Source organism: Crotalus tigris, unplaced genomic scaffold, assembly GCF_016545835.1.
Source record: "Crotalus tigris isolate CLP2741 ecotype Arizona unplaced genomic scaffold, ASM1654583v1 scf7180000018585.330925593:3314079, whole genome shotgun sequence".
Taxonomy (NCBI): domain Eukaryota; kingdom Metazoa; phylum Chordata; class Lepidosauria; order Squamata; family Viperidae; genus Crotalus; species Crotalus tigris.
The window spans coordinates 483,396-502,143 of record NW_024097088.1 but is presented as its reverse complement, the minus strand read 5'-3'; the positions used below and the strand labels follow the sequence as shown (position 1 = coordinate 502,143).

The window sequence follows — 18,748 nt, the reverse complement described above, 5'->3', positions numbered from 1 at the left end:
CACAATTACTCTAGGTCAGACATGTCAAACACAAGGCCCGGGGACCGGATGCGGCCCACGAAGTGGTTTCATGTGGCCCACGAAGCCATTCTGGAAACAGTGAGGGCACGGCCCCCTCTTCATTAAACTAGACATACCCAATTCCAGCAGCCGTTCCTGATATGCTTTATTTCCTCTCACCCATCGAAAAGAGGAAAGGAAGGGGACAGCTAAGCCCCCAAAGTAGGAAATTCCAGATCCAGCTGCCCTTGAGAAGGTCCTTCTTCCTTGCGTAGTTCCAAAGCTGACCTCAGCTATTTGAGGAACATAGAACAGACATTCTTCTAAAGTCTTTGGCTGGTAGATTGTATCTCAGATACAGTATTGATCTGCTTTCGAGACTGAAGGGTAGAAACCAGCAGTTTAAATTGAGCCTTAAGCATCAGCCAGGTGCCAACGAAGACCTGGAAACAATAATATCCAACCGACTTCCTGGTTGTGTAAATAACCAGCAACAACCAAAAACCCTGGCTGTGATTTTGTTCTGCCTGCGGTCTTTTGGCTTAGCCAGTTGAACACAGCCAGTTCATTGCAGTTTATGAAATCAGTGGAAGAGAACAACTGTGGGTTAAAACTGAATTGTGGAATCCTTGGTAGCTCTCTGAACTGGGTTGTTGGCTTGCAAACGTTTCATAACCCAGCTAAATAACATCATCCATTCTTCTACCAGCATTGATGATGTTACCTAGTTGGATAATGAAACATTGCTAAGCCAACCACGAAGCTCAGACAGCACCTAGGATTCCCCTGTTTGTGAAATACGCCAGGGTCAAATAAACCATGATTTAGCCCAAGGATAGGCAACCTTGGCTCTTTTATGATTCGTGGACTTCAACTCCAGAATTCCTGAGCCAGCTATGCTGGGATACCACCCAGGAGTTGAAGTCCACGAGTCATAAAAGAGCCAAGGTTGCCTACCCCTGCTTTAGCAGAATGGGTGATCCAGACATAAAAGGCTGCTTAGGATCCCATTATTTCTTTGGGGCTGGGGGTTGGAAATGAATGAAAGAAAGATGGCTGAAGCAGCAACTAGCAACCATGATACAACAGTAGCCCAGGAGTTGCAACTGAGCTCCGATCAAAGATCCCAGCAAGCTAATCTAACTGACGGGCTTTCATCGTGTCCCTGGCAATTAAATCACAGGTAACCAAACTACCCCACTTGCTTTGAAGAAATTGCTGCGTATTGTTTTCAAAATGGCTTTCTTCCAGCTAAGATAACATTCCATCAGAATGACGGAAGCAGCATACCAAGATGCTGGCGCAGTATATTGCTGTTTGCTTCCCGCACGGGACTGGCCCTGAGCTCAGCCAAATTTGCATTTTTAGGTCACGTGCTCAACTTTGGGGAAGCAAAGGTGGGTGGGTGGGTGCGCAGAACAGAATGAACCCGTCCTAGACTGTTTCCGTTTTCATTTATTGTTAAATTTTATTTTATTATTTTTATAAATGACTCGGGGGGGGGGTGAATATATCTAATACTCCTTCTATTTTCCCCATAACCAGCCCAGCAAGGTGGGTTGCGTTGAGTGAGCGATAGGCCCAAAGTCCCCCAGCCAGCTTTCATGCTTAAAGCAGGACTAGAACTCATTTTGTCCTGGGGATTGGCCTCAATTCACCCAGCCAGCTTTCAAGCCTAAGGCAGGACTAGAATTCACTGTCTCCTGGTGATTGGCCCAAAATCATCCAGCTGGCTTTCATGTCTAAGGTGGGATTAGAACTCACACTCTCCGGAATTTATTTATTTATTTATGAGACTTATATACCGCTTTAAGTGCAAGCACTCTCTAAGCAGTGTACACCAGTAAGCAATGTATATATATATATATATTTACATTGCCCCCAACAATCTGGGTCCTCATTTTACCTACCTCGGAAGGATGGAAGGCTGAGTCAACCTTGAGCCGGTGAGATTTGAACTGCTGACCTGCTGAACACAGTCAGCTAAAGTGGCCTGCAGTACTGCACTCTAACTGCTGCGCCAAATTCTAGCCTTAACCCAGGTGCCTTAACCCAGGGCTCTTCAAACTTGGCCCTTTGATGAGTTGTGGACTTCAACTCCCAGAATTCCTCAGCCAGGCATGCTGGCTGGGGGATTCTGGGAGTTGAAGTCCACAAGTCATCAAAGGGCCAAGTTTGAAGAGCCCTGCCTTAACCCATCTCTCTCTTCCTCCTCTCCCTCCTTCTTCCTCCTCCCTCTCTCCCCCCCTCTCTCCCTCTCCTTCCCTCCCTCCCACTGTCAGATGATGGTGGTGGTATCCATTCAGCTGTGTGTGACTCTTGGTGATCCTAGCAATCCCGTCTACAGGGCTAAGCAGAGACGTCCAGGGCTAAAGGTTCTGCCCTGTTCAACCTGAGCAAAGTAAATGTTCCTAACCTTGTTTTGGGTGTGAGAATTTGCTGCTTGAACAGGGCATAGAAAACCCTCTGCCATGCCTCGTATGTGAAAGATGCAGTGGGGAGTCTGCATGTTTAAAAAAAAATGTTTTGGCGGGGTCTAAACGAAGCCCAGCCAATCCTGGCTGATCCTAAAGGTTAAGCAGGGTTGATCTGGGTTAATTCCTGAATGGGGAACTTTGAGAACATCTGCAAGACAGGAAGAAACTTGAATGGAGAGTCCAGAAGCAGGGACGAGCAAATACTTTTGTCTCATCCAGAAAACCACACGGAGATGTCCGTGAAATCTCCAAAAGCTCCATTTGACCCAAGGGAGAGTTTACTTCTAATGAGGAGAGATTAAAATGAGCGGAAATCGTTTGGTTGGCGTCTTTTTTCCCTTTCGTCTACAGCTCTCCAGTCACAGACGGCTTAAACGGTGATAGTACTGCTCAAAAATAGTTCTTAATGAAAAATCTTAACGCCAAAAGAGGAGGGTGACAATATTATCCTTAAAACCACAGCATGAGCTTCAGCGGTGCAGACTTTCCAGAAAACGGATCACTTTGGGAGAGAGGACACAAAGATTTTAACAGCGTCATGGCACCAGTCCCTGGTAAAGGATCTGAGCAACCGGAGCTGCCTTTTTTAAACTGGTGAGAAGAATCATTTATTTATTATTATATAATGACTTACAGCACTGATGTTACCTAGTTTGGGGAATGAAACATCTGAAAGGAAACAAGCAAGCTCAGAGAGCACCAAGGACCCTTTGTATAATTATTTGTTTATTTGGAGGACTTAGATAAATAGATAGACAGCCCGGTGACTGAGTTGGCACCCAGCATTCAACCCTAACTCGCAGTTCACAGACTGTCAACCGACCCAGCACACTAACGCTGTAGAGTTGTGTGCCTGCTATTATCACAGCGAAGGTTGCTCTCACTGGTGTTCTGGCCCTTGAACCCTTTGCCACTGCTTTGGCCTTGAGAGTTGATCTTCTCCAACCAAGTTGGAGATCCATCTCCTGCAAACGCCCCCCAAAAGTCCCAGATCCAGGTAGGCCATGTCCCATGTGCCACAGCATCCCATGGACAGTTCCTCTTTCTTCTACCGGGCTGGCTGTTGGGCAGACATCCACCAGGGAGGGAGCCATACCTAGGACAGCAATTACAACCAGACAGGGGTCAAAGGCTTGGTTTTCTTGTCAACCTCCTCGGGCAAGGCTTATGGGAGCTGGAGTCCCAGGGCGCTGTCCAGCCGGTCAGGATGGGATCCTCTCCTCCCAGGGTCCTCAGCCCAGGCCTCCTGGAGTTGCAGGCACAGCGTAGCCCGCAGGGGACGCGCTTCCCCTTTCGCTCTCGGCGCCCCCGGGTTGCGTCCAGGAAAAGGTCCGGCTCTCCACCGAGGAGGAGGCGGCGGCGGCAGCGGCGGCCGGATCCAGAGGGAGGCGAGAGGCCAGGCTGGCGCAGCCGGTCCGGGGAGTTCGCCCGGGTCCGCCCGGGCAGACCGTGAGTAAGCGAGTGAGTCGGCGCTCGCCCAGCCAGGAGGAAAGGGGGTCGCGGGCTGGCTGGCTGGCTGGCTCGCTCTCGGCCGGCTGCGCGGACTTTGCGCCGAGATCCCTTAAAAATCCCTCGCTCAGGATGGCGGGTCGGCGCAGGCCGGGAGTTGCGCGGAGGAGGAGGAGGAGGAGGAGGAGGAGGGGAGCGGGGGAAACCAGGCGCAGCATCCCACCTCCGCTAGCAGCCGGCCGGTCCTCGCTGGTCCAGCCGGCCGGTCGGCGGGGCGCAGCGTCGCCTTTAAGGCGGGCGGGGGGCGGGGGCGCGGGCAGGGCAGGGGGCGGGGGCGCCGGCCCCGCCCCGCCAGCTGACGTCGCCCAATGGGCTGCCGCGCCGCTCGCCCACTCCGCCCCCCCCGGCCAGGAAACGGGGGCCGGCGGGGAGCGCCGAGCGCCGAGCCAGACAGCGGCTCATTAGCCAAGCCGCCGCCGGGATGAACTTGTCGGGGACCTGAGGCCGGAGCCGCGCCGAGCCGAGCCAGGGAGGGCCACGCCGGAGCCGGGAAGGAGGCAGGCAGGCAAGCGGCAGGGCCCGCGCCTCGCGCCCCTCCGCCGCCCGCCCGCCCGCCGCGCTTCCAAGTGGATGTCAAGCGCTGGGCGAGCGCCGCTCCAAGATGCTCCTAGTTTCCCCGCGGGTCGAAGCACCACGCATGGAGCCGCACCTCACGGTGAGCGCGGGGGGAGAGGGAGGGAGGGAGGGCGGGGGGGCGCGGCGGCCGCTCTGCCTTCTCTCGTCCCGGAGTTTCATTGTATCTTCGCAAGACAGGCGCCCCGCGGGGGAGGACGAGAACCGGGGGGGGGGCTCGGCCAGCGGTCTCCACGGCCTGCCTCCCTCCCTCCCTCCCTCCCTCCCTTCCTTCCTTCCTTCCCTCCTTCCTCTCTTTCTTTCCCTTCCTTTCCTCCCTCCAGCCCTCCCTTCCTCTCTTCCTTTCACCTTCCCTCCTTCCTCTTTTTTTCCCTTCCTTTCCTCCCTTTCTCCCGCCCTCCTTTCCTCTCTTCCTTTCTCCTTCCTTCCTTCCTTCCTTCCTCTCTCCCTTTTCCTTCTCTCCTTCCCTCCCTCCCTCCCTTCCCTTCCCTCTTGCCCCGGGGTCTCTGGCTGCCGGCGGGCTGTTTCTTCGCTCCGGGCCGCGGCGGGGGCTCGGAGACGAGAGGGAAGCCACCGGGCGGCTTCTCGGAAAGCAGGCTCGTTCCGGAGCGGGGGAAGGGCAGGGCCGGCGGGCGGGCGCGCTCGCTCGCTCGGCGGAGGCAGACAAAGTGTCGCTGTCTCGGCGGCGGGGCCGGTTGGGGAGCAGCGGCAGCAGCTGCCGGCGGCGGCGGCGGCGGAGGCGACCGAGCGGGGGAGACGCGCTCCTGACTCGCTCGTCCTCACCCGCCTCCCCACGCAGGAACAGGGGTGCCACCGCCCCCCCACGCATTCCCCCCGCGGGGCACCCGGGGCAGAGACGGTGGGCTCGACCTCCCCCCACCCCGCAGTTCTGGAGCCCCCCCCCACCTTCGCCCCCGCTCCCCCTCCCTTCAGCCTGTCACGAAGCTGCGTGGGGGGGGCGAGAGGGTGGAGAGAGGGGCAGAGATGCGAAGGCGGCTCTCAATGGTGCGCGGGGCTTTGAAACGCGGAGCCCGATGGGTCCGGGCTCCCCTTTGGTGGGGCGGGTGGTGGGGGGGGTCCCGCAGCCCTTCCCCGCGAAGCGAGGGGGGGGGGAAAAGCCCGGTTCCCTTTATTCCGGAGGAAAGGCTGGCTGCGCAGAAGGGGCTTAACGGGCTTCGCGGGAAGGGGGAAAAAAAGGTGTGTGGGGGGGTCGGTAGAAGTCGCGCGCCGAGCCGAGACTTTTTTTACCATGAGCCTTTTGCAGCCGAAGAAAGAAAAAAGAAAGAAAAAAAAAGGGGGGGGTAAAGCTTCCTTCTGTGTATGAGGATGCCCCTCCCCCCCCTTGGCTGCTTCTGAAATCTTGGTGGGTCTCTATCTTTAAAAGGGTTCTTGCCCCCCCCTCCCCACGCGATCAGGACCCATCCTGAAATCCCCACGGGGCTGTTCCCCCCCCCCGTCCTTTTCTAAAGGGTGAAAAGGTCTGAATCAGAAAACACACACACACACACACACCCCACTGCCATCCTGGTAAACTGCTTGTAGGGGTCCACATCTGTTTTCTGTTCCTTCTGCTTGCCCATCTTCCACCTCCACGCGGGTGGTGGTGTGGGGAGGGGGGGGGTTGAAAATAAAAAATAAATCAAACTTCTTTTACAACTCGATTGGAAACGCTTCTCCCAAAGTTCCTTAGTTGGCTGCTTTTTTTTTTAATTTTTTTTTTTTTTGCGTTGTGGTGAATTTGTCCTCCTCCTCCTCCTCCGTCTCTTTCCACCCATGCTGACTCATTTCTTTAACAACCCCCCCTCCCCCCAAAAAAAGTATTTTGATTTCTCAGCCAGTGATTAAGAGGTAAGGTTGAAGGAGCCACTTTGCAGAATTAACAAGGGCCGCGTTGTTGACTGGAGACTTCAGCTGTCTCTCTTGTTTAACCCACGGGGGGGGGGGAGGAGGAGGCAGGCAGGCAGCCAGTCAGTCAGTCAGTCAGTCGGTGGCCGCTTTGCTGGTTCTCCTCCTGATTGATTAATTGCAGGGGATCTCTCTTCTCTTCCCCCCCCCCCGAATTTGCCACCCTGTCTGCAGATGACCCCTCCCCAGTTGAGACTTTTGGAGAGGGGGAAGGGGAGGGGAACAGTGACTCTGCTTTGGGTGCCTCCCCCCCCCAGGCTGGTATCACACAGCCCTGTTTTTTGTTATCCCTGCTAAGGGTTGTGTGTATTTAGGGGTGGCTGTGTAACCAGGGTGATCAGGAGGAGAGTAATCCCAGAAGGAGGGGGGGGGACACGAGAGGAGAAAGAGGATGACAGTTCCCCCCCCTCCCTCTTTCTTTTCAGAGTGCTCCTCCTGCCTGGAATAATACATTTTAAAAGCCGCTTTCTCTCAGATGCTCCTTCCTGCAGGCTGGAGTGAGGAGAGAGGGAGGGCAGTGTGTGTCTTCATCCTGGCATTGGGACCGGGAGATTAATAGGTTGTGGGGAAGGAGGGGGGGGTCTCTCCATTGCCAGCCTCAGCTTGTGGGTTTTCCCTCTCGCCAACTTGCCGAGGTGTGTGGGGGGAGGGCTCCGACTCCTTCCCAATTCTCTCTTTTTTTTTTTTACAATTGCAAAGAAAGGGAGCAAATTCTTTCAAGAGTAATTTGTCAATACAGGTAGTCCTCCCAGTTACAGCTATTCGTTTAGTGACCGTTCAGCGTTATAACAGCACAGGAAAAAAAGAGCTTTGGGATAGTTTTTCACACCTACAGCCATTGCTGCAGCATTTCCCAGGGTCACGCGGTCAAAAATCCAGCCGCTGGGCAAATGGCTCATATTTATGACGGTGGCAGTGTCACCTGATCCCCTTTCCTGGGAAGCAAAGGCCACGGGGAAGGCAGTTTCCCTTCACAGCCACGTTCCTGACTTAACCGCTGCAATGATTCACTTAGCATCCGTGGCAAGAAAAGGGGGCCAGACAATTGTCTTGCTTAGCCATGGAAATGCTGAACTCGGTTGTCATAAGTTGAGGATTACCTGTAAATAACCTTCCCCACCCCCCCCACCCCCCTTACTCACCAGAGATAAACTGTAGCCCTGGACACGGCCCACCTGAGTATATTAAGGGTAGGTGAGATCTTCTGTCTGTGGGGTCTGCAAGATTAGAAATTAGCAAAGGGCCTCTGTGTGGTAGAGTTGCTCAACTGACCTGTGTGTATTGGCAGGATGGGGGGGAGTTTGGCTTACCTGTCCAATAACCTGTTCAGAAACAGGTTATTGGACAGGTGTGGAGAAGGGCAGGTGTGTCTGGGTTCCAGCGGCCAGGTAGTTCTGGGTGTCAACAGAGAAGACCAAGTCAACACAGAAGTGATTCTTTCATTTGGCACCAGTAAGAAGGGAATTGTCCAAGGGACTGCTCGGACTCCAAAAAACTAGCCAAGCGTGTCGCAGGGAAGGAAGGTGGGTGAGCCACTTCAGCATCCTGGGCTAAACAAGCAGCTATCTATTCCAAAGAATTAGAAGCTTCATAAGAGATGGAAGTGCCTCCTTTTCCTGGAGAGCAGTGTGTATCTCAACCTTGGCGACTCGAAGATGGGTGGACTTCAACTCCCAGAATTCCCCAGCCAAAATGGATTCTGGGAGTTGAAGTCTTACACCATCAAGGTTGAACTAAAACACATTGGTTTAGTTAGGGCAATCCTGAAGCTCAACAGAGACTCCAGCCTGGTTTCTATTCCTTGATCCCAAAATATGGATTTTCTGTCGAGAGGATCATTAAAAATGAGGGCCGGTGGTGCCTCTTCTAATATGGGCTGTTTTTAGACTGTCCTCCACCCACAAGATAATTCCTGTGAGTGGAGATGTAGCTGATCTGAACAGCTACTGCTCAGAAACTTGGCTTTTCCCCCTCGTAAGGAAATATGTTGTTTTCCTATTATATAATTCTTTCATTTTTCTATGTTTAGCTCTTTAATCTCTGATTAACTCCTAATGCATGTTAGTTTTGGAACTCCTTTAGAGGTGGGAGAAACAGAACAGTCAAACAGTAAGTGGCCTACTAAAACAGGTTTGCAGGTTGAAATAGTTCCTCAGTCTTTATATAAGTGACTACCTCAAATCTTGATATAAAAGAGAGGATAGGAAAGCAATGTTGGGTGTAAACTCACTATCCTTGATAAGTAGTAAAGAGGGCGCATGATAAAGTTGCTGGATTTGGCCCCCAGAACGGAGTGAGAAGGTATGGTTGACTTTACATGGAAGGTTGAGCCATTATAGGATTGGCCAAATGTTAGCTTAGAATGCTGGGTTAAACTAACTGTGGACCAGGACTGGGGGGTGTGTGTGAAACCAGGGCTGTATGGAATAGGTGGATCCATTTATCAAGGAAGGCAGTCTTCGAATTATGACTACAATTAAGCCCAAAATTTCTGTTCTTAAGCGAGACAGCTGCTAAGTGAGTCTTGCCCCTTTTTACGACCTTTCTTGTCGCAGTTGTTAAGTGAATCACTGCAGTTAAGGTTGTTAAGCAAATCGGGCTTCCCCCAATGACTTTGCTCATTAGAAAGTCACAAAAGGGGATCACATCACACACACACACACACACACACACACACACACTGGGACACAGCGACCATCATAAATAATGAAGCAGTTGCCAAGCATCCGAATTTTGATCACGGGGAGGCTGCAACGATTGTTAAGTGTGAGAAATGGCAATAAGTCACTTTTTTTCAGTGTTCTCGTAACTCCAAACCGTCACTCAATGAAGTGTTTGTAAATCGAGGACTAACTGTAGTTTTCAAAGGAGTGTGTGATTTCTAGCGACAAGTTTAACTCTTCCGAGAAAAACTGATTGCATGAGCCAAGACAGATGAAGGCGGTGAAAGAATCAGATAATAAATGGAACCTGTCCAGGTTTTAGGATGGGTTCCCCTGAGAAGGACATGACAAGCTTAAAGTTGGGGAGGAATTCTAAGAAAGCTTCAGGATCTCTTTTATCTCCTGTATTCACCAACTTTAAGGATTTATATCCCTGTTTCCTGGACTGATGGCTTGATTTGATCCGATTCTTATTCAAGCAAGTTGATCCGGCATCTCCTTCAGAGATGTCTGGGATAGACAGTTCACCAAAGGCAAGATTTCTTGCAGTGGTTGAAGGCTTTCAAGAAGAGACTGGATTGCCATTGATCAGATATGGTGTAAGGTCTCCTGCGTGGGCAGAGGGTTGGACTAGATGACCTGCAAGGTCCCTTCCAACTCTGTTCTTCTGTTAGTTGGTCTATTTCAGTGTTTCCCAAACTTGACAATTTTAAGGCATGTGGACTTCAACTCCCAGAATTCCACAGCCAGCGTTGCTGCTGTGGAATTCTGGGAGTTGAAGTCCTCATGCCTTAAAATTGTCAAGTTTGGGAAACACTGGTCTATTTGGTCCCATACCACGTTAGAGAGCTCATCATTTAGAACAGGGGTCTTCAAACTTGGCCCTTTTCTGACTTGTGGACTTCAACTCCCAGAATTCCTCAGCCAGGCACATGTGTCTGGCTGAGGAATTCTGGGAGTTGAAGTCCACAAGTCAGAAAAGGGCCAAGTTTGAAGACCCCTGATTTAGAAGAACTCCCCAGGATGACCCAGTGCTCATTAAGCTCTGAAAACAGAAGCGCTAGAAAGCTTGTTGAAGAATGTGTGGAAAGATCTCGGGCATCTTCAGTCCAGCTCTGTTTGGACGCTGAGATGAAAGTGCCAATCATTCTTGGGGGTGCCCCGTTTGGAAAGGCAACAGATCATGATTGGGTACACATGAGTTTTGAGTTTGGAATTCCTCCAGCGACAGGAAGGCTTTGGTTGGCAACCACGGTGTGCAGATGAGCGATTGGAAAAAACTGGGTGGTGGAACGTTGCACCTCCAGAAGGCTGTGCTTGTCTTGTTCCTTAACATAAAAATCCCGTGGGTGTTCAGAAGACCACGATATCTTTCCTTCCTGTTGATTGCCTGAGCGGTTCCTCCCTCCCCCCAAAATTCTTCAGCTCCAGAATCCCCCAAGGGTGGACTCAGAAGACAATTCCCAACCGCTTGTCTTTGGGGCTGTTTACTTTGGCTGCTTCTTACGCTAAAGCCTAGCTGGTTTAACCATGGTTTGCTGACTAAACCACAGGGACAGCTTACTCAAGACCAATCAAAGGCAAAGCCATGATCATTTTCCTGCGATGTCACCGTCAGCCTCCATGTGGAGAGGACAGCCCTTTGATGGATCCCAAAAGTTTGCTTAAGCTGAAGGCCACCGTTCTTCTCAAGAACTTGAGAGAGCGCTGGTTAGCTTAGGCACTTGGGTGCAGCAAGCCTTCATAACTGTGACTCCACAATCCATCAAGTGCAAATCAGGGTCTCTCCCTTCACCCCTCCCCCCTTTTTAAGTTCCCCCTCCTCTTTTTCTTTGTGCTTCTCTTCTGGAGCAAGATTATTGGAAACTAAAGCTGCTGAACAGAGAGATGGAACATATGGTGCCTCCATAAGAGAGGCAACTAAAATGGTCTTGAATCTGGTGGAGTGACCAGCTGTTGGTTGCCAGCTAATCAGCTCATCCCTTAAAGAAACAGTGCTCGCTCTCTTTTTCCCCTCCCCCACCTTCTCCCCTTCCCCCCCAGAGCTAGATGATTTCTCGTTTGCATACTAAAAAGATCCCCCCCAAGAACAGGAAGGTAGTGACCTTGCCTCCTTCTTTGCATGCCTTTCTTCTGCTTTGCACCCTCCTCTCCCCCCTGCCTCATCCCGCCCCAGATATTTGGGTGCAGAAGAGGGCAAAGGCTGAAGGCTGGTAATGGATCCTCTGATGCAGAGGTCCTCAACCTTTGGGGCACCAGGTACCAGTTCCACGGAGAAAGATTTTTTCCATGGACTAGAGGGGGTGTGGTTTTGTGTGCTGCCTGCATCCCGCAGATGGGGCTTTGCTTGTTTGTGCAGACCGGTGCTGGCATGCCGTGGCCCGATACCGGTCCACAGTCCAGGGGTTGGGGACCCCTTCCCTGATGCTTAGGAGTCAAATTGGTAGGTTTTTCCACAGGGGCAAAAGGCAACGGGGTTTGCGTCAAGGAAAAGGGAGGATCTTTTTTGAACACTTTATTGAATCGAATACTTTACTTGGCCGGGTTTGATTAGATCAGGGGTCTGCAACCTGGACAACTTTAAGACTTGTGGACTTCAGCTCCCAGAATTCCTCAGCCAGCTCTGGCTGAGGAATTCTGGGAGCTGAAGTCCACAAGTCTTAAAGTTGTCCAGGTTGCAGACCCCTGGATTAGACACACAAAAAATTTGTCTCTGGTATAGAAGCACTCGGTGCAATGCAAAGCAACAGAGAGAATATACTACAGCCACACTGTAGGGGTTAATATACAGGTCGCTCTTGATTTCTCACAGATTGTTTAGTGACCGTTTGATGGCACTGGAAAAAAAAAGTGACCTGGGATCATTTTTTCATACTTAACGACCGTCGCAGCCTCCCCCGCGGTCACGTGATCCAAATTCGGATGCTTGGCAACCAACTCGTATTTATGACGCCGCACCGTTCTGACAAGCAAAGTTGACGGGATTCACTTAACGAAACACTCCCCCCAGTTACTAACTTAGCACCTGCAATGATTCCTTTCCAATGATAACCGGGGCGAGAGCAGTCGTAAAACGGGACAAAACTCACTTAGCGACAGAAACGTTGGACTCCGTTGTGGTCGTACATTGAGGACTACCTGGGCTTTAACGTAATAGAGAGGGTTTGCGTCAGGGAAAAGGAAGATCTGCTTTTGGGAGGCAAGTGAATGAAACACCTGTAATTTTGGCTCTTTGCACCGTCCGGTCGGTCTGTTCTCACTCACTCACCCCCCCCCTTCACGGTGCAAGGATTATTTCAGCCATAATAAGTGAAGACAGCTGTTTCTTGTAGTTAGTCCTCCCAGTGCCCCAGACGGGGGAGAGAGAGTTGCTACTCAGCAGCCTTGACTGCTCCAAGGTGCAAACCTTACTTTTAAAAGTGCAAAAGCTCACGGCCACTTCCCCCCCCCCCTCAGCCAAGCCTTGCAATTAGCCCCTTGTCAATAGCAGAGATCGGCTTTTATCCAGCCATCTTGTCTGCCTGCCAAGCCACACACACAGAGAGAGAGAGAGAGAGAGAGAGAGAGAGAGAGAGAGAGCTGCATACGCCTTGAGAAATCAATTGCTCAAACTCTCAAGAGGGTTAACCCAGGAAAACCAGGCTGGCTGGACCCGAGATGAAGCCAACTTCCTCCAGCTTTTGGCAGGGACCATCCCCACCGCCCCTCCTTTTCCACCTCGATATGTTTGTAGGGAAATAACAGTGACTCCCTCTTTTTGGTCTGTGTGTGTGTGTGTGTGTGTGTGCGCGCGCAGGGGGGGGAATCAATTTAGAGAAATTAATGGGTTCAGAAGCAAGAGAGGAGCAGAAGTGACAAGGATATTCCATGTTAGGAAAACACGAGCAAAGGGCAATTCTGATGTTTTCCATGCTGCTGCTGACGTTGGTGGTGACACAGCTGTGTAGGCTTGCAGCCGGTCGCAACGCTTTTTACACTCAACCAGGAAGTTGTTTGATTGCTCAGGGTTGAAAAACAAGCATTAAGGCGGTAGACATGAAGAACGACAGAACTCCGAGCAATGTTGGCATTCCCCCCCCCCTCTTTTTTTATTTCAACTTTGGGAAAGGAAAATAAAACTCTTTTTTTTTGAGCTGCTAAAAGAGAGAGGGGGGGAGGGAGGGAGGAACAGAGGCAACTTTCAAACTCTACTTGAGTCATGGTGACCCATGGAATGCAAGGAGGTCAACGTGATGCTTCTCTTCCACCTTCAGATGACCACACGGGTTCAACTGTTAAAATGAGTAGTACAGCTAAAAACAAGACACACAACCAATCGGGAATTTATGTGTGTTTTTAGGTTTTGGTCCTTTATCCCTTGAGCATCCTCCAGTCGTTTGGGTCATGAGTTGCCCTCCGTTGGGCTTGGGAGAAAAATCACTCAACTAGATATTAAGGTCGAGCTGTTGAAATCTAACCGGTGTCTGTACTCCGTGGACTTTTCCCAGGCTAGTTTGTAATACCTTGTCCATTCATTTCAAGCTGGCATAATTGACCTACAGAGAGTCCTCCATTTACAACTATTCCTTTAGTGACCATTTGAAGGTACAACGGCATGGGAAAAAACAGGGTCTTACGAGCATTTGTCATACTTAACAGCCATTGCAGCATCTTCATATGGTCACCGGGCCAAAATTTGGTGGCTTGCCAAATACTGATGACGGTTGCAATGTTCCCAGTTCATGTGACCCCCTTTTGTTGACCTGACAAGCCAAGCCAATGGGAAGCCAGATTCATTTTAACAACCATGTTACTAATTTAACGGCAGTGATCCCCTTAATGACTGTGGCAAGAAAGGTCATAAAACGGGGGCAAAGCGTCACCTGACAACTCTGTTTGTTTAGCAACAGAAACGTTAGGCTCAGTTGCCACGTCAAAGCCAGTTCCTTGAATTCTCAAAATAAACATGGAGATTCAAACGTTGGGGTCCCCCAGCTTCAGGTGTTTGTCTCTGTTGGAAAACGTCTGTGGTTTTCTGTTGCGAACCTCTGCAGATTCTGAATTCATTTGTTTATCCTCTGGAGTGGAGAAGTGCTGAATTTCCTCTGGCGTCTTCTAGGGCAGAGCAGCACCCGCTGTTTGGAAACAGGTCTGTCTTGACTGGGATTGCAAAAGAGCAGGAGAGGAAGTCCATCTGCATTTAAAAAGAATCTCCCGATTCCAATTATGTTGCTGTTTCCTCTCTGGCTGCTATCGGGAGAACTATGAACCTTGAAAAGTGTGCAAAGACCAGGGACGTGAAAATTACCCATTCTTGGCTAACTCGTTGGTAGGTCAGATCTATACAACAGTTCATTTATTGACCCTTCGAAGTTACAGCAGCACTGAAAAAAGGGACTTAGGACCAGTTTTTACACTTGGGACCCTTGCAGCGTCCCCGTGGTCATGTGATCAAAATTCAGGTGCTTGGCCACTGACTCACATTTAAGATGGTTGCAGCGTTCCTGGGGGGGGGGTGGTCACGTGATCTCCCTTGGCCATCTTCTGAAAAGCAAAGTCAACGGAGGAAGCCAGATTCAACTTAACAACTGCAGTGTTTTACTGACTTAACAACCGTGTCAAGAAAGGTCACCAAATAGGGCAAAACTCACTTAGCAAAGTTTTCACTTAGGAACAGAAATTTTGAGTTCCTTTGTGGTCGTAAGTCAAGGATTGCCTGTACTATAGTTAGATCTATTCAAAGAAGGCAGTGGTATTCTTGCAAAACAGTATTTCTCAAACATTAAAGATGTGTGGATTTTAAGTCCCAGAATTCTACACTGTCTGAGGGAATTCTGGGAGTTGCAGTCCACGGGCCTTGAATTTTGCCAAGACTGACCAATTCTGTTCAAGAGACTTCTAGCTGGCCGCTGGTTTATTTAAGGAATGAATAACATCCTACTGCTAACTTTTTCTTTCCTCTCCTTTCCATAAAGACCATTATTCCTTAATTAGTCATTAGCAATCATGGTTACCTGGTTTTCCAGAATAACCTGATAGAAAAATAATAACAAATACATTTCAGATGAAAAGGCTTCCAACTATTTTATATCAATAATGATTTTTTTTTTTTAAAGAGAGAGAAGAGCTTACATTATAAGGAACATGCTTTCTAGCCCCCAGGCTCTGGAGCAATTATTTTGGTGCCATAAATGTTGATATGGACGTAATGGATCTTACTAAAAAAAAAAAAAAATCTTATCCAAGCAAAAAAACGCCGGGTGTTTGTTGAAGCAGATAGAATGCTGAGTCTGAATAGACAGTCCCATATGTCGACGGACGACGCCAAGTTGGTTACCGTAGTTCAGCACAATGCCACCCAATTCTCTTAATAATAATATACGCCAGTGCTATTGACAGATAACCAAGGCAGCGCCAGTCAGCTGTAAAAAAAAGGGGTGGTCTCTTTCCTTCCCAGTGTTTTTATATGGCTCTTTAAAAACCTGTGGGGTCCACGTTGCTGGGAAATTCTTCCCTGGTGCCGTTCGGAAACGTGCATCTTAAATTTAAAGGAGGCTGGCAAAGATATCTGATAGAATTCTGCAGCTGGGATCCAAACACCAAGTGGTTGTCCATCTGTGGTGGAGAAGCAGGGCTGAATTAGGTAGAATCCTTTAGCTCTTCTTTTAAATGGGACAATGGGGTGTCTGCGGGTGCCAAAGTGTCTTTTTGGCAGTGGAGAGATAGAGGGGTCCTGGCAACGTTTGAAAGCATGTTGGTTTGGCGTCTACGTTGCCCTACACTGGATTGCGGTGGCTTTGTATCCTTCATCAAAGTTATCCAGATACCTGAGGGGAGAGGGAGGAAGGAGGAGGAGAAGATCTTTTTTTTAGTTGAGAAAGTACCATTATCATTGAGAAGATAGCCTTGGGTGTCGGGGAAGTGGGAATCCAGAAGAATGATAGGTAGATAAAGGAAGAACTTGGCTTGAAATGAGAGGTTGAAATGACTCCCTGTTGCCATATTTGGGTGAAGGAGAAGATGAGTGGAGGAGAGGGAGGAGGAGGAGGAGGATTATGGGGTCCTTGGGGGGGTCTCTGAGCTTGATGGTTTTCTTGCAGACATTTCATGACCCAACTAGGGAACATCATCAGTGCTAGAAGGGAGAGGGGTGTGCAGAAAGAAGGAGAAAAAGGAGGAGTATTGTGGAGTCGTTGGTGCTCTCTGAGCTTGGTGGTTTGCTTGCCGACCTTTCGTGACCAAACTAGGGAACACCATCAGTGCTAGAAGGGGATGAGGTTTGCTCTCCATTTGTATGCAAACCCCTTCTAGCACTGATGATGTTGCCTTGTTGGGTCCTGAAACATTTGCAAGAAAACAACCAAGACCCCGACGGTTCAACCCTCAGCTACAAATACCCTCTTCTGTTGGTGCAATCTTACCTACCAGTGGGTGATTGAATATGGCCGTTTCTGAATGCTAGCAATCCTAGACAGAAGGCAAAGGATACTCGGAGTTGCAGCCAGGAACTCTGGGGATGGCTGCAGATTCCCCCATGCTTGCTCAAAGCAATGTCTGCATGTTTCCTTTTGAAAAGAAGGGACAGAGTTTTCGGGTTTTCCCTCCCTCCTTAAACCACAGTCTAGCCAGTGCTCATCTCAAATGTCAAAGATTTGTGGTTAACCCAAATGGAGACATGGTTTGGCTCAATTCATTTGGTGAGAATTAGAAGGGGATAGGAGTTGCCTGTGATCGTTGCTAAGGCCAACATGCTAAACTCTGGCCTGTTTAACCATTGCCTGTTGGTTAAGCCACGGCTGGCTCGATTAATGCAACACAACAAGACTAAACCAAGCAAATCCCATTCAGAGTGAAAGCAGGGGTGAACCCAACCCTGCCATGTGAAAGGGGATGTTAAATAGTGTTCCTAAGATACCCCAAATTGGTAGGGTTTTTTCCCCCTTTGAATAATGACACACAGAAACCTCGTTGCCTATGAGAACAGGGTCCCCTAAATTGACTTGAAGATTTCCACGGGCATTAAAATATTTTCAGAAATCTCCCAAAGGATGCCTATTAAGTGGAAACTCATTGAAATTACCAATAGCGACTGGTTGAAATGCCATTAACATCATTTTTATTATATTTTATTAAATTTGTATGCCCCCCATTTCCCCTACAAGGTGAATCCGGGCAGCATAGAAATAGTATCATTCCACGGTATTGCTTTTAAATAACTCAGGTAGCCCTTGAGTTAAGTCCGTTTGTTCAACAACTCTGTGGAAGCAAGGGAATCTATAACCAGTCCTCAAAATTCAATAAGATTTTCTCATAAGTGGTTTTGGGTTAACGAAGGAAAAAATTTGGAAAAGCACCAAGTTGGAGGCAGTTTCTGATCTAAGAAAGCTGAGCAGGGTTGTGATGGTCAAAGGACAAAATAGTGGGGGCCCAATACTGAATATTTACACAAAAGTCCACAGTACAAGTAGTCTTCAACTTACAACCACAATTGAGCCCAGAAGGTATGTTGCAAAATAGTGGGGGCCCAATACTGAATTTTAGGACGTCCCTTGCCGAAGCGGTGAATGCTCCAGCCCTGGAAGTTTTTAAGAAGAGACTGGACAGCCATCTGTCCGAAATGGTGTAGGGCAGGGGTAGGCAACCCAAAACACTCAAAGAGCCACTTGGACCCGTTTCCCACCAAAAACAAAACACTGGGAGCCGCAAAACCCTTTTGATATCTAAAATGAAGATAACACATATATCCTTTTTTACCTTTATTATAGGTGTGTGTATGTGTATGTGTGTGTGTGTGTGTGTATGTGTATATGTGTGTATACACACACACACAAACATATACACATTAAAAATAAAAGTAAAAATATGACTCTTGGGAATATCCATACTATTAAAACAATGATCACCAAGAGAATGCTTTAAGAGAATAAAATTACATACACACACAGTTAAAAAAAGGATATATGCAGTGTTATCTTCATTTTAGATGTCAAAAGGGTCTCTCTCTCCCTCCCTCTCTATCTTGGTCTGCCACTCCTCTTCCCCCTCTCTCTCTCTCTCCCTCTCTCTCTCTTTCTCTCTCTCTCTTTCTCCCCCCCCCTATCTGCTGCTCACCTGGCAAGCTTCAAGCTGTTGTCCAACAACCTCCTGAGTAGGCAACCTCGTCTCTTTTATGACTCATGGACTTCAACTCCCAGAATTCCTGAGTCAGCCTAGCTGGGCTAGCTAGCTCTCTCCTGCCCTTCCTACTTCCTGCTTCCTTCAGAGACGCAGCAAAGGGAGGAGCTCCGCCCAGAAAGTTTTTCAGCTCCTCGGAGAACACTGTGAGTGCACTCTCTTTTACACATACACACACATACATATAGAGAAGCAGGGAAGTGCAATTGCCTCTCTCTGTCTCTGTCTCTTTCTGCAAAGGCAGAGGAGGCTGGGAGCCACAGGGGAAGGCTCAAAGAGCCGCATGCGGCTCCAGAGCCGCAGGTTGCCGACCTGTGGTGTAGGGTTTCCTGCCTGAGCAGGGGGTTGGACTCTATGACCTCCAAGATCCCTTCCAACTTTATTATTATTATTATAAAACCCTGTAGTTGTTAAACTAGTGAACCTGGTTGTTACGCGATTCTGGTTTCCCCGTTGACGTTGCTTGTC

General features: G+C 49.4%; 1 protein-coding gene across 3 annotated transcripts in view; it reads left to right on the top strand.

The window, feature by feature from the left end:
- The first annotated feature begins 3,755 nt into the window (after positions 1-3,755).
- MAMLD1 (mastermind like domain containing 1) overlaps positions 3,756-18,748 on the top strand; it is an 82,226-nt gene continuing 67,233 nt past the window's right edge. For 2 of the 3 annotated variants that reach the window (XM_039354696.1, XM_039354695.1), the window contains exon 1: positions 4,343-4,641. In XM_039354696.1, coding sequence (XP_039210630.1) covers positions 4,588-4,641 — 54 coding nt within the window. In that variant the 5' untranslated portion in view covers positions 4,343-4,587. Of the gene's footprint in view, positions 3,939-4,342; positions 4,642-18,748 lie in introns of those variants that run through there. The other variant, XM_039354697.1, reaches the window with a different exon arrangement.